The sequence below is a fragment of the Coccomyxa subellipsoidea genome (genome assembly GCF_000258705.1).
Source record: "Coccomyxa subellipsoidea C-169, whole genome shotgun sequence".
NCBI lineage: Eukaryota > Viridiplantae > Chlorophyta > Trebouxiophyceae > Coccomyxaceae > Coccomyxa > Coccomyxa subellipsoidea.
In genome coordinates this window covers 1218473-1233732 of record NW_005178027.1, presented here as the reverse complement: position 1 = coordinate 1233732, position 15260 = coordinate 1218473, and the positions used below count along the sequence as shown (strand labels likewise).

General features: G+C 52.2%; 4 protein-coding genes across 4 annotated transcripts; 2 read left to right on the top strand and 2 right to left on the bottom strand.

Annotated features, from left to right (window-relative positions):
* Positions 1 to 585: 585 nt before the first annotated feature.
* COCSUDRAFT_58005 (hypothetical protein) lies at positions 586 to 4693 on the bottom strand (the record flags this gene model as incomplete). Its single annotated transcript, XM_005644783.1, has 13 exons — positions 586 to 753; positions 1090 to 1351; positions 1614 to 1777; positions 1912 to 1955; positions 2054 to 2230; positions 2372 to 2483; positions 2687 to 2948; positions 3156 to 3319; positions 3470 to 3607; positions 3731 to 3886; positions 3986 to 4205; positions 4321 to 4421; positions 4601 to 4693. 13 exons carry the CDS (start codon positions 4691 to 4693, stop codon positions 586 to 588), a joined length of 2061 nt encoding a protein of 686 aa, XP_005644840.1.
* A 1773-nt stretch (positions 4694 to 6466) lies between these two features.
* Positions 6467 to 7516, top strand: COCSUDRAFT_18977 (Prp18-domain-containing protein; the record flags this gene model as incomplete). Its single annotated transcript, XM_005644782.1, has 3 exons — positions 6467 to 6563; positions 6673 to 6849; positions 7221 to 7516. The coding sequence occupies 3 exons, from the start codon at positions 6467 to 6469 to the stop codon at positions 7514 to 7516; spliced, it is 570 nt and encodes a 189-aa protein (XP_005644839.1).
* A 1377-nt stretch (positions 7517 to 8893) lies between these two features.
* On the top strand, positions 8894 to 11398 carry COCSUDRAFT_18960 (nagb/rpia/CoA transferase-like protein; the record flags this gene model as incomplete). Its single annotated transcript, XM_005644781.1, has 9 exons — positions 8894 to 9053; positions 9165 to 9312; positions 9398 to 9473; positions 9684 to 9848; positions 9998 to 10099; positions 10245 to 10373; positions 10687 to 10863; positions 11016 to 11123; positions 11246 to 11398. The coding sequence occupies 9 exons, from the start codon at positions 8894 to 8896 to the stop codon at positions 11396 to 11398; spliced, it is 1218 nt and encodes a 405-aa protein (XP_005644838.1).
* A 1551-nt stretch (positions 11399 to 12949) lies between these two features.
* COCSUDRAFT_18686 (glycoside hydrolase) lies at positions 12950 to 14404 on the bottom strand (the record flags this gene model as incomplete). Its single annotated transcript, XM_005644780.1, has 5 exons — positions 12950 to 13188; positions 13294 to 13435; positions 13549 to 13711; positions 13852 to 14048; positions 14216 to 14404. Coding segments are annotated over 5 exons (930 nt in total), but the record flags the coding sequence as incomplete, so codon positions are not given.
* Positions 14405 to 15260: the final 856 nt, after the last annotated feature.

The following is a 15260-nucleotide window of genomic DNA, read 5'->3' as shown; positions in this document are numbered from 1 at the left end:
TCAACAGCATGCGTGCCTCGTGTGATCGCGTCAGTCTGCCTAAAGTGGGGTGTGTGAAAGACATCATATGCCGCAGCCTCGGCTGGGCTTGTACTAGAGCAAGGAATGAGAGGCAGCAGTTTACATGTCTCTTACTTCCATCTTTGCAAGAATATCACTGCTCATTCCTGAATGTTTCGAGCCCACATTCTGTAGCGCAGAGTGGTGAGGCTATCGATCAGTCATCAAGATCCATGCATCAACCAAGTCACATCCATTCTGCACAGGTCATTCATCAAGGTGTCCGGCTAGCTAGTCTCTCCATCACGCGTGGCCATTCTAGCATGAGTTCCTCAACCAAGCAACCGAATTTGCACAAGTGGATTGGTCAAAAATGAACATAAGTTCAGGGCAGTCTCGCACAGAAATGTACTTCAACAGAGTGTTCATCCCAACAAGACCTCATCATTCCAGGATTGCTGCTGACGCAAGCACGGCAGGCTGAAACTGACGTAGCAAACTTTTCACAAACAACACAGACCAGGGCAACACTCCACTGAACTTAACCGGCATGGCAGGCTGCTGCTGTCACAGCAGCCAGGCAGATCAGTCGATGCGCAATTCATCTTCGAGGGCGTCGTACTTGAACATGAAGTCCTGCTTCAGGCGGTAGCACCAGCCGACCTGCTGGTCGTCGTGAACAATGTTGTAGTCAAAGTACACATACGTCCCCTGCTCATACTCCTCTGTGGCCGTCTTTGGCTCCTCATGCCGCTGCAAGCAGAGGGGGCACAGCCAGACTCAGCCATGGGAGGGGTACTAATATATAGCACAATCCATGTATTATTCACCCCTACCATGGACAGCCCATAAAAGTAAGACTCTATCGACAATGCGCATGCCATGCTATGCCCTTTCACCCCGACCCACACCTTGCCCGCGGAAGGACAACGTGAAGGCAGAGCAGCCCAGCATTTTTTTGACGAAGTGGTTGTCCTTGAGGTGCCCCAAATCGAGCATCATTTGCAGATCTTCGGATAAAAAGTTATGCAGACAGCATGGCAGTGCAATTGCCAGAGATATGAGCGAATGCGGCTGAGAGGGGCGCACCTGGAACCAGGCGGCGTGCTGCTTGTGGTAGCGCCAGGACTGGCGTTTGAGCTCGCGTGCAGCCAGGTACTGCTGGTAGGACCCCGGCTGGTAGTAGAAGGCGAAGAAGAGCGCCTCGGTGTCCAGGCGCTCGAAGAGGGCCGGGTGCTGCACCATGGGCGCCTTCTCGGTGGGGTAGGAGGCCGGGACGCCGCCCGGGAACGGCCGCAGCCGCGGCGGCACCGTTTGCCACTGGCTGTCCGCCAGCTGCGGCTTGCACCGCCTACACAGTAGCCACTCAAACAGCATTTACGCACCTCTCTTTGCCTTACCATCTTTCACATGGTGACAAGCTTCGGAGGGCAATGATACCAAGTCAAACACCTGCAGCGCGGGCTCATACCAAAGATTATCATGCGCACGCGCACAACCTGCCATCACTTGTGACCCCAGAACCACAACTTGAAGCTTGAAGATTTTGAACAAGAAAAAACGTACAGCCCATGGTCAGCAAGGTGTAGAGGGATGGGCTGGGGTGCTCGTACTCGGAGCATGCAGTGAGCAGCTTGAGGGTGTCCTGGGGGGATGCCATGGGCCCCAGAACGGCCGGCGCTGCTCGCCCGCCCTGGCCTCCTAGCAGCTCTCCCACCTGCCCCGGTGGCAGCAGCGCAGCCGCCAACTTCCCATCATCCTTCCCTGCCAGAGCAACCTACGTGCCGCCCCGAGTGCCTCTGTCAGTGCCCATGCACAGGCAGCATTACCAAGAGGGACTACAGGGACTGCCAAGGTTTCATAAGCAAGATTTTGTGACACCTCGCACTTTGCAGAGCCATAGAAGGTCACCTGCTGGGCATCGTCTGGTTGCCCTCCCAGCTCAGACGGCCGCCCTGCACGCACAGGCAAAATATTAGCACAGCATATGTTTTGTGGTCAACATGCACACATGTATTAAAGGAATTGAAGAAGACAAGTCAGGCGGGCGCACCTGCGACTGCGTTTGCAAAGAGCAGCTTCTGATTGGCTGTCGCCATTGCAGCGGGCTGCGCTGCCTTGTCGGGCAAGCTGGTCTGTAATGCGCCAGCTGGCTGAGCGCCTCGCTGAGCTGCTGCGCGTCTCTGCTGATCCTGCTGCAGCTGCGCCTGCCCCAACTGCGGAAAGCCATCTGCAACAGCACCAATACCTGTTCAACGCAGACACCTCACCATGTGCGATTTGTTTTTGGCCTCTTGATCAATCTCCTGACATAGGAAGGGCCAGGCAAAACTTGCTTGCCAGCGGAGGTTGAACTTTGCACACTGCGCACCTGAGTCTCCTGGGAATGCCCACGAAGCAGGAGAAGGGGCAGCTGGCGGCGGCGGCGGTGGCGGCGCTGCCAGCGGCGTGGTTGCGACGTCTTCCCTTGTGTCCAACGAGGTCTGCAGGCGAGAAATTTGCTCAGCGCCTTCACCACAGTGACTTCTTTGCTGCACAGTGCTCAGCACAAACACATCGCATCTTTACTGGCCAGAGCACCCCGGTGAGTAGAGCAAGATGCAGGAGTGCTCAGCACATCTTTCACTGGCTGAGCACCCCGGTGAGCAGAGCATTATGTAGGAGTGCTGAGGAGGCCAGTGCTCACATGCCGGGAGGAGCCAGCGATGTGGTCCTGGCGGGAGGCCATGGGGGAGGTGGGCCCCGGGGAGAAGGCGGTCTGCACGCGCACGGGGGTGGGGGGCGCATTGCTGGCGGCGGTGGGGGTGTCGGCCTTTGTGTTGACGGCAATGGCGGTGCGGCCGGTGGGCGTGACAGGCTCCTTGGGCGGCTTGGGGCCCGCGCCCGCCTCGGACGCCTTGCGCGGCAGTGCGGCCGGCTTCTCGGGCGACGGGTCCGTCTCCTCCAGTCTGGGCACGCAGCAAACATAATTAGTCACAACACCTGCATTGCAGCACCTTGGACACCTAGATGCTAGCTCACTTGGCGCGCTTGTACACGCCTGACCATCCTGTCCTGGGGTGTATCCGCTTTGTTGAATCACAGGCGGTATTGTCGGGATTTGAAATGTTGCGGGGGTGATCTGGCAGTGTGACAAGAGGAAGGGCTGCGCGCACTTGATGCCAGCCTGGGCGGCCAGCTGCTGCTTGGCGGCCTGGGCAGCAGCGCGTTCCCTCTCCAGCTGCTTCTCCCTCTCGCGCTCCTTCTCTTTCTCCTTCTCCTTCTCCTTGGGGTCCTTTGCCTTCACGTGCGTCACCGCCATTGTGACCGGCAGCGTCGCCTGGGGAGCACAACGCTCTGTCTCAGTAACCCACGATCAATGCCCCTCCATGCAATGGCAAGATTGCTTATTTCTTCTTGGCTTTCACTGCATGGGCCGCCAAAATATGTTACAGGGGAGGCACAATAGTAGCCAGGGGCAGAAGAACACCTCCAAACCGTCCAGCTGTTCGAGGATGACTTCGTAGGCCTGGTCTGGGTCGGAAAATTCATCAAAAGAGTCCTGGTTGCGGTCCATGTAGTCATCCACCATTTCTTTGATGTCCGTCATGTCATCAGGTTCAAGGGCCTGCGCATGCAACCGAGGGCCTGATTCGACCATGATAACGCGGTGCACCCGCACTAATCAAGCGCATGCTGATATGGATGTTCACTGAACTGAATTCTTCACCCAACAGAGGCTAGCGCTGACCTCATTGTCCAGCAGCCGCAGCATCTGCTCGAGCCTTGTGACATGAGCCTTGTGGCGCACGATGCTCTCCTCCAAGTGCGAATGTCGCGGCGGCAGCTTGTTCTTCTTTTTGTTGTTGTTGGCCAGGCTCTCCATCTCCGCATCAAAGGTCTCATTCTGGCATGACATCGATTGCATCAGCTGCATATTATCAAGCTGGTGTGTCCGGAGTTGGGCTGTGATCCATGCCTACAGCACCTCCAAGCTGAACCTCACCTCTGCCGTGAGCTTGTCGACCGTCTCGTTGATCCACTCCCTCATCTCATTCTTTGCCTTTTCCTTGGGATCCAGCTTGGTAGCCTGACCCAGACCCTCCTTTGAGAAGGCCTTCACCTTCATCTCCTTCTCGCACACCTTGAACCTTTCCATCTGCCGCTCCACCTTCTTTCGTGCTTCCACGAGATCTGTTTTGTCCTTTATGTCGGTCCCCGAGATCCTGCAGCTCAACAAGGAAAGTGAAACAAAACCCAGCCAGCCGAACAAGTACAATTGCGTGCTAGCAGCGAAATATACGACGGTATAGTGTGAGACACTACTTAGACGCGCCGCACCATGTCTTAATCTGATCTCTGAAGCGTTGCAGCTTCTTGATTTCCTTCTTCAGGTCCCCTTCGTACTTCTCTTTCTGTGGATGGTTATCCGCATCATACACCTGCAATCAAAACGAAACGAAGGTTAATTTCCTCATCTACATCCAAGATGGGCAGTCTCTCTTCCTTTATTGACTCGCTTGTGCCATAGCATCAACTTTGCTTCACTGACGCAGTCGAAAGCTTGAACGTATGCATGGACCATGACGTGAGCATCGAGAAAGCGTGACATGGTCTGTACCTTCTCCCAGATCTGATCGAAGACCTCAATTCCTTCTGCAACCTTCTTCAAAGTTCTGTCAATCTCCTGCTGTAACTTCCTGTTTGCCCCCATTTCAGCGGAATGAATGGCTCACAACTTTTCTTCCTTTTCCAAAATGTGCATTGATCCCCCAAATCCTGTCGGTTCTCACAGATTTCTACCTGATTTTCACCATGTGAACACCCCCCGCAGGAGGGAACACCACCGTTTGCAACTGGACTGAGAAACGAGGAAGATTGCACATTTGTCTGAAATTTACATTGCATATTTGACATTTGAGGCCACGATCTAGAAACTGATGGTTAACAAATGATCAGACTGCTGCCCTGAGAAAGAACGTCAGAGAGGACTAAAGTAGTAATCGCACAAAGTCATTCCTGAACAGTTGCTCTTAACAAGCCGTATTTCACAGGATTGTGAACTCGTCTTGGAATTTTTCATTTCCAGACATAGGTCACTGGAGAATACTGCTATAAATCCGATCGCGGACTCTTCACTTAGAGATCTGGCAGATGGATGCCTTGAAAGCACTACTGGACAAGAAACGTAAGGATACGCCCACTGCAAAATTGGGAGATCGAAAATTTGTGAAACAATCTGAGCTCGAAGACCTTCGGCTGAAGCGCTTGAGGGAGGAAGAACACAAGGAGTTGGAAGAAAAGGTGAGTCCTCACTACACCTGAATGCGTGGTCGGTGGCTTCTTGACCCTCGTTGTTTCTTGCAAAAAATTTGGTATTTTGCTGTGTCCACTTCTTGGACCTTTCCAAAGATGGTCGTGCCATTCTTCACCAGGAGGAGAGGAAAAGGAGCCGGTCAGAGCAGGACGGCCGCAGCCTGCAACGTCATGAGAGCGGTGCAAAGGAAGTAGAGCTGGACAGGGAGGAGGTCATCCGCCGCCTGCGTCTGTTGGGCCAGCCTGTCACTCTGTTCGGAGAGGTGGGGCTTGCTATGGCAGTGCACGTCCATCAACACTAGGGGAACAGTTTCAACCACATTTTGCTGGATCTGTACACCCGAAATTGCTCTCTGCGAGTTGTGATGTAGAAGTGCGCTTGACCTTATCAGGGCTAGGGGGAAGAGCGGTAGTCGCACAGTAGACCAATTCCTCCTAGCAGGCGAATACAGCAAGTCCCCGGTTCAAGCATTGACTTATGTCTCTCCTTTCTTGTGTTGCTTCTGCTCTCAAAGTAGACTGAAGTAGCGCTTTCGTGACTTCTAACCACGCTGCAATTTTCTAAACTTTGACCGAAGTGAATGATTGCATTGAAAAATTACCTGGAATGCATGTGCAGGAAGATGCTGCACGAGCTGCCCGTCTCCGGAAAGCAGCGGAGGATTTTCAGATGGAGGACGAGCACACAGAGGGCCAGCAGGCAAACTCGCTTCTCCTGCTGCAGAAGGAGGGCAAGCTCAAAGCAAAGCAAAAGCTGTCAGGCATGGACGCCACAGCAAAAAAGGATGGAAAAGACCCGCCCGCTGCCAAGCTCCCTGATGACCAGGTCAAGGCCTTGCCTTGCTGCACATTTGTCTCCTGCAACTCAACCTAGGAGATTTGCATTGCTGTCCTTATTGAGCCACTGCTCCTCACCTAAAATCAATAAATACCAAAGAAGTAAAAATATGGCTCTGTGCAGGATGGGATGGCAGAAAACGTGGAGGAGGAGGAGACTGAGACAGCGCGCATGTTCAGGCAGGCAGCAGAGGCCCTCAAGCAGAAGCGCGAGGAGGATGCTATGACAGTGGAAGAGCGCATCTCAAAGTGCAGCACTTACTCTTTTCGCACCGGTCCTCTTTCTTCCCTTTTGACAGTGTTGAACTGCGTGCCTGGCTTACCTCTCTTGCTGATGTTTCCTAATGGCTGCAGGTACTTCAAGCAATGGTGCAAGGAATGGGGCGAAGATTTGGATCGGCGGCCAGAGGCGGTGAAAAAGACTGGCGGAGGTTAGAATATGTCCAGTCACCGTCTGCATGTCTTGACATTGGACTTGCATCTGAGTGTTCTTGTCGCTATTATCTGGGTGCCAATCTGATTCAAGGCTGGTGCACACAGGCAACCAGGCGACAATACAGTACCAGCAGACAATGACTTTCATCAAGCCGCTGTATAAGCAGCTGAAGCAGAAGCTGGTGCATCCTGAGATGGTTGCCGGGCTGTACATGATCGTGCAGGCTATCAAGCAGCGCAACTACCTGCACGCCTACGATGTGTACATGCGCCTCGCCATCGGTGAGCCGCCGTTTCTCCTGCCAAAATGCATGAGCTCCTGAGCATCTGCCCTGTGCTGGACCTGATCTCCCAACATCATATTTCTCCACCCTCCTCACCGCCGTTGCCAAAGATTCCTGTATAGAAAGGCTGAAAGAAGCAAGGTGACACATCATGCATTCCAGTGAGCGCCGGGTGCAGCACTGAATCATTACTGGGACCGATGCAATGCAGACCCTGTCATGTAGTCATACTTTGTTGCCTTCACCCAGAGTGCAGTTCGTGCCACACTCTGCAATCTGCAGAATATGCACATGCCATCAGCGAGCCAAACATCATAAGCATGTTCTGGCTCCATGCTGACCGCCTGACGGAGGTGTGGCTGTGTGCAGGGAACAACCCCTGGCCCATTGGGGTGACGAGCGTGGGCATCCACGAGCGGTCGGCGCGCGAAAAGATTTCCCACGTCATGAACGGCGGCGCGCACATCATGAACGACGAGGCCACGCGCAAGTACCTGCAGGCCGTCAAGCGCCTGCTTACCTTTGTGCAGCGCGCGTACCCGACCGACCCCTCCCGCTCCATCGACTTTGACGGGTTCCGAGACGCCGGCCGCGGCGCCGCCGGCTCCGGCAGTGACAAACAGGTGCCCCTGCATTCCTCTTTGTGCAGCTGCCCTGGTTTGTAACAGGTTTGCGTGACTGTGATCCATGTAGGCAGTCCCCGCTCATATTGCCATTTCCTCCCCCCCCCCACCCTTGACAACCCTTTAAATATCACATCAAATAAAAGCAACAAGACTGCAAGAAATACGAAGCTGTGCGAGCAAGTAGGGACTTTGCAAATCCTGCTTGAAAGATACGGAGTGCATGGTTAAATCCTTGAGGCTGCTGTGCTGTTGCATAGAATGGAAGGTTGATCCCGTGAGAAAATGCGTCAAGAGTTACACATCAGTGCTATGTATTGTAAAATGAAAGCTTCTGGCTGCAGGCGTTGTTGGAGGCAGAACGGAGAGGATTGATGCCGCTGCTGGAAGCGCCCAAGCATTTCCATGACAAGGACGGGACCATCGCAGTGCCCCCTAAGTGGGACAACATCCTGAAGCAGTCAGAGGTGTACAAAGAGATCAGCAATGGCCCCTCGCGGACGCCACCTCGGTCTCCACTGCAGGGGAAGACTTGACTGATTGAATCTGCATGAGACCCACGTTTGACGTCTCTTAAAAGCTTGATGAAGCGGACATTTGCTGTTCCAGAGGAAAACTGCGCAGGTTGATACAGGATGTAACCAACTTAGTTGATGCAAGCTTCAGCACAATAGATTGCCGGTACAGGAAGAGCGCAATGTCACCGGCGGTCTCATGACTTTAAGTCAAGTTGCTCCGGGATACTTGCACACTCAGTGGGCTGTGCGGACTAGTTCAGCTTTTCCCATACTAGCACAGTACACTGCATTGCACACACTGCACATTTGCAAAGCAATGCTTTGGAAGCATGCTACTACTCTTCGAGATACAGGCAGGTGCACATTGCTGTGTCTATATTTAAGTTAGGCAAGCTGCTGGTGTGCCTACTCTGGCTCTTCAGGCTCTGGCATGCCATGAAGGATGCTGCTCTGAGCTTCTTCACATCTTAACTTTACAAATCGCTGTTCCCATTCATAATAGACAAACGATCCATTATTAGCAGTACTGTCAGAGACATCTTTAGGTAAGAAAAACATAAGAATAGCTACAGCCAGCGATTGGCAGAACCAGTGATCTGCCGAGAGGATCCAACAGAGCTTGCTCCTACACGCTTATCTAGTTGCTATCGACAGGAAAACCTCAATATATTGTGTTGCATCATCATCCGTAAGGAGCTTCCTGTGCGCGGTTAAAGATGCCACAGCAGCTCCAGGGAGACATCGAAGCCCTGTGCCGCCAATTTCGGTACACTATGTTCTCTAGACTCACTATAATATTGACTATATCATCCTTCGTGCCTGCATCCGTTCTCACTTACTCTTGATCAATCATGGTTTGTCAATGCAACACACAGATCATTTGCCAATGTGGTTGCTGTTGATGCCCAGGCGCCGGCAGATCGAGGGGTCACTCAATACAGCAAGGGCGACAGCAGAGCTGTTGCGATCTTTGATCACCAGGAAAGGGCACTCAGACGCCACAAGCCTCTTAAGCGATGTACGCATTTGGGGTACTCAGCTGCAGGCTGCCAAGCCTTTGGGTGCGCCCTTTGGCCCTTCCTATTTGATCAACATGTATTTATGTTTCTAAAACATTGCTTAATGGATGCACGTGAATCAAAATGGCCTGAGTCCCTTTAACTTTGCTGCAGAGCTTGCTGTGGGCAACATTGTGCGCCGAGTGCTGCACATGATCCGCGAGGAGTCCCAGAACGTACGCTCCATATATTGTTTGGCTTCCAATCTCATGGTGGATGACCTTCATGTCAAGCCCATGCCTCAACTTAGCTCTCAAGCAGGGTGGTCTGCAGGAGGAGAAGGAGGAGGTTGCCACAGCAAAGGTTGCAGCACTGTCAGAGAAGGAGAAAATCACAGGCCTTTTGAGCAGAGCCTTCCGGCAGCCGCCGCCCAGGAGTGCCTCGCTACACAACCTTCTGGACTTGCAGCACGATGATGTCTCGGTGAGTTATCCCCGGCACTATTTACATCAGCATGCCAAGTGCATGAAGTTTTCTGTGCGATTAGTGTGGTCAAATAATATCTCAGTGTACTCATTTGTTGTCCTCGCATCGAGGCTATGGACATATCGTCCTGATGGCATCTGCAGCTCTTCACAGGTGCTGATGCTGACAAGAAATATCGATTTTCAGGATGGGCCAGCAGAGAAGGAGGCGGCAGCTGCGCCGTCGCAGCAGGCACCGGACAGTCAGGACGCGGCGCAGAGCGGGGCGCAGCGGCGGAGAGGCGGCCACTGGGAGGGCAAAGCCAGCATCATTGACCAGCTCAACGAGCTGGTTGGGGAACTGCGAGACATTGACAGCAACATTGCCCTGCATGTGCGCCTCTCCCGATTTTTAACATAGACGCTACGTGTAACCCTCCATCACCTGGTATGCTTGTAAAGCGCTGCACAGTTATCAAATTGACTGCAATGCGCAAATTGGCTACTCTCTTGAAAGCTAAAGGAGCTCTGGTCATGTGGCAGGCGGTGGAGCACATCCATGCAAACGAGTCCATCCTGACATTCGGAATGTCCGACACGGTGCTGGCTTTCCTGCTGGAAGCTGCCAAGAAGCGCGACTTTCAGGTCAACTCCCAGCCCATCCATTCGCAATGCACTGTCAGTAGGCCAGCCAGGGCTCGTCAAGCCTCATGAAGTGGGTGACGTTGTTACCACACACACACGTGGCCAGAGGGAGGCAGTGGAGAGGAGCGATGCATGTTATGCGCAGGTGGTGGTGGCAGAGGGTGCCCCTAGGTATGGCGGTCAGGAGCTGGCGAGGAAATTGGCCCAGGCAGGGCTGCAGACCACAGCCATCCCCGACGCAGCCATCTTCGCCATGATGGCGCGCGTCAACAAGGTGCCTCGCCAGACCCACCACTGTCTGGCCACATCTGCTACTCGCAGTATAAAGGAATCCATTAATTCATGCTAGTCAGTCCATGACGAACCAGACAATCCCATCCATACCTCCACTATGTGCAAGCGAGGCCAACCACAGTGCAACTCCCAATTCCTTCAAGGCATCTGAAACTTATGAGAGCCGACCAAATCGCAGTCCAGTCCATATATTCCCCAAATATCTGCACTGATTTGCGCTGGCCAGTCATGTCTATTTCTGCCCCAAATATCTGCAAGTCTGAGAGCACCAATCCAAGCTGGTGCATGTGCAGGTGCTGGTGGGAGCGCATGCACTGCTGGCGAACGGGGGTGTGATGACGGGTGTGGGCAGCCACCTGGTGGCGCTGGCTGCCAAGCGGCACGCGGTGCCCTTTGTGGTGCTCGTGGGCCTGCACAAGCTTTCACCGCTCTTCCCCCACGACCCCTCCGTCTCCTTCAATGACTTCAAGGTCAGGCTCACACCTTGCAGGGGCAGCCTTTAAACCGTCTGTCATATTTTCCGTGCAGTATCGTGCATCCCTGAGCCTCTGTTTGTGCAGCTATTTGAGAAGTCAGGGGGATGTCTGAATCCTACTTGAAGTAATGCAATGTGGTTTTGCAGTCTCCCTCGGATGTCATGGACTTCAGCATGGTAGCAGAGGTGCTGGATGCAGAAGAGAGCACAGCGAGTGTCTCTGAGGAGCAGCTTTATGTGCATGCACCAAACCCGGTGAACATTCAAGCATCATCTGTGCCGAGCTTGCTATGAATTTTCCAAGAAATGTTTGGATGCAAGTCGTTTATCTATTACTATGGTTGGCGTCTTGTCAACCAGTCTTTTGCTGCATGCAGGTGTTTGACTATGTGCCACCGGAGCTCATTTCACTCTTTGTCACAGACACAGGAGGCTACACTCCCTCCTATGTCTACCGACTGTTGGCAGAGTACTACTCCAGGGAGGACTATACGCTGAGTAGAGAACTCTTGGATACAATTGTCCGATGAAGTGAGTGATGAGGAGTCTGGGTTTCCAAGGGTGCTTTGACAGTCAGATGCAGTCATTAAGATGAGTCGGCTTTGAAATACTGTAATATTTTTATGCTGGCATTAATTTTGTTTCAGCAGTGTACACAAGATGCAGCTGATGGAATAGCACCCAACCAGGCTTCCATGTTATGAAGATGTTACAGGGATTATCACTGTGGCTGCATCAGCAAGGCTTTCGGCCTGACACAACACATTCACTGCCTGAATTGCAATTGTCAAATTCTTGGTGCTCTGCGGTATTGCCAGATCGACAACCCTGAACCGTTCCAAAACTGAGCTTCCCAGCCACGCCCAATCTTTTCCATCTGCACTCTCATCTGCTGGTCTCCTATCATTCTGCACAGGTAGCTCGGGAACATCAGACCAAGACATCCAGATGTTATAACGCAATGTCCCTGGCAGGGAGTTCCAGTCCATGTCAAATGACACGCATGATGGGCTCTCTGCTCCGAAACTGGCTGAAGTATGAATAGTGGTAGTCGAATCATCGAGTAGAGGTGTGCAAGATGATGGTCCTGTCAGGCACACATTGCGGATGGCCAGGCCCTGGATCTGCCTGTTGGGTGCTGCAAAGCCCACAGGCAATATCTGCAGCATGCCTGCGCCAACACAAAGCTCTACTCTAACAAAAAAATAACGACAATGCACCAGAACCAGCCTGGGCAAATGCTGATACAACTAAATCGGGAGTTTGGAGGTCTAGGAAAGTGCTTACCAATGGCTGCTGCAAAATTTGCAGCAGCATCGCCCTCCGATGATGATGTGCAACACAGCCACACACTCTCAACAGTGGTGCCTGGAGGGATATTCGCAGAAGACCGGCTACACCTAATCTGCCAGGAATCGTCATGGTGCCCAGAGACCTCTTCTGCACCAGGAAAGACAAACTTACATGCATCAAGGTGCTTTACAGACTGGCATACTGTGAGCACATAGAAATCAGGCTGACTATAACGTTTCTGCAAGGGAGGCACACCTGTCATGTTCAAGCTCCGTCCATCAGCAGTGCGGAGCTCAATGAAAACTTGAGCGGAAGGAGTGCTTTGGATAGCATTCATCAGGCTAAGGCCTCTGGCAGGCACCTCAAAGTGAGCCTTAAAAAGCTCCAAAGAGAACACACTCACCCCAGACCACAAGCTTCCTGCATGGGGCACAACGTGCAAGACTTTCGTAAAATGTCGTGCAAGCCTGAAACCCTCTGAGGAAGAGCAGCACATAAGAATTCATGCTAGGTGATACAGCCGTCAGGCAGTTTCTCACCTGCAATTTGCAGACAGTATCCTCCTTCATAAGCCTTCTCGGGACGAATAGCAGCATGGAGGCTGCTGATTCTGACAGAGGTCCTGCCTGCAGTTGGCACCAAATCCACCCGGACCTGTTCAGCTATCCCAAACAGCGGCTGTGGCGATTGCATTGACAGGTTGAACCATGGCTTTGCATCCACCACCCTCCCCTGCATCACTCATACCTCGGTCGTTCACAGTGAAGTGCATCACAGAATGGGGGATGTCAAAAACTGAGAGTGATCTTAATGCTGCTTTGATCATGGCTGCAGGAATGTACCGAGCGGTAGACAGCAGGGCCCAAGCCAGGGCAGAAGCTGGTCACGAATGGGAGCTCTGCGATGAGGGCACGTGGAGGGCCCAAGACAGCTGCCAGGCTGGACCATAGCTGCTCAGCCAACAGCCGCCAGTCCCCGGTGTTGCCCTCATAAACCCAGCCAGGTGCAAACAACGCCACTCCCAATCCTGCAGAAGCAGGATTGCATGCCCTGAAAAATTTTGCATGCTGGTATGTAGCCAGCAGACACAACCCACAACATGCAAGTTTTTTCAAAAGCACAAGCAAATTACCTTGCTGCCGTGCGGCGGCTGCTGCCACGTTGCAATTGAGCTGACCGCCTCCAAAAGTGCCCCTTCCGAATACATCAATACCCATGTACACATCCTGCTTTCTTTCCCCTGCTGCTGCCGCTGCCTCCAGTGGAGTCCCTGCCTGTAACACAGCAAATTGCTGGAGGAATGCGCAATGCAATGCCATAATCACAATGTGAAACAGTGTGCCTGAAACAAAGGAAGGGCAAGTACAAGCAAGGTGACACAGCGCACCTTCCAAGAATAATTGATGAAGATGGCATCCGTGGCATCCAGGAAGGGCCGGTTGAGGTCATTCAGTGTGTTCTGCCAAATCAGCTTCCCCTCAGTGGTCACGGCATCATACCAGATGACCTGGCTTCTGGGACACTGCTGACGCATCAGCTGCGTCAGCAGCCTGAGCAGAGCACAGCAAATATTGTAAGTTTTCCATCCCGCAACGCAGCTAGCGAAAATAACAAAGTCACATCATGACAATATATCTTCGGTGCTTGGGGCTGCGCAATTGATGTGTCATTGCACGAGAAGGAGTTCCACCTGAGAAAATGGAGAAGGTTTGGTATGAGGCTGGCCTCCAGGTCACATTCGATGTTGATCAGCCAGCCTTCAAATCTGAAGAAGGCTGCAATTGCGGCCAGCTGGTGTGCTGTCTGCTCGGCTGAATCGCTGCTGGCAAAGAGCTGTCTGCATTTCTCTGCTCCCTCCTTCCATTCTGTAATGAATGTACCAAGGACCTGGATGCCAGTCAATTTTTAGTTGCGGGAAGCCACAGAATGCCAGATGTGACTTCCCGCAGCTTGCATTGTTTTACCAAAATCAGACACCATTCTAGGCATATGCAGGGTATTAACGATGAATTGAATGCTAAGAAAGCCTTCATCAAGCAATTGCTAGTGCTTACCTGTACGCCATGCCTGTGAGCAGAGTTGATCCATGTAGGGCAGGGGATCGTCACGAAATGGTGACTAAAATATATGAAGGCATCAATGACGTGCCAGTGGGTCAAGTAGTAGGCATTGTCATCTCCACATCCCTGAGGAAAGGCATCTGAATGATAGCCATTGGCCATATCGTGACAGACCAGAAGGCGAGTAGAATCGGCAGGTCGGTGAATCTGTGTGATAAAATAAATAATGTAAGGTGTTGAGAGATTTCTACTTCTATATGCACATCAAGGGAACCATCAGATATGCTCAGAAAGGCAGCATGCATCACAGCATTAACATTTGCAAAGACGACATCAAAGTATTGATAGGCTGGATTCCGACGCACATCTTGAATACTGATACTAGCCTGGCAGTATTGATTATCTCTCAGCGCTCGTGGCGTCCAGTCAAACAGTTGATCAACTGTATCAAGAGGGGTGGATCTTGGCACTTGCATCACTGCAGCATCTTGCATTAACAGACAAGCGATCCGATTCTATCGTATATATATATATTGAACGATATTACATGCGCTTCCTGATGCAGATCGTGCGTGATCAGAGACGAGAGATACCCAGATCCAAGGTTTAGTAACCCTCATGTGGTCGACCAAGCCAAGTTGGGCTGATCACACTCTCAGAGCAAATTGAGAATACAGGCCACCAGCTACTCTATCGGAAGCGCTGTTATCAAAGCCATCTCGCGATTCAGTGGGATCGAGACACTTTTGGGCTGAATTTGTGAGTGAATCATATGCCAGTAATCTTTCAGAGAGGCTTGAAGTACTCATTGAGGCATTATTACACGGTGGTAGGTGTTGCAGGAATTTTTGGGGGTGTTTCCGTTATGCTTGCATACAAAAGTGCCAAGTGGGCGAGGAAAGAACCTGGTCTTGAAGACCACCATCGCTCACAAGCATAAGCGCAGGTATGCTGTATCCGTCGCACAATAAATGCTTGGAGCTCACTTGCCAATTAATATTTTTCTGAGAACACAATGGGGTGCTACTTATCATGCTTT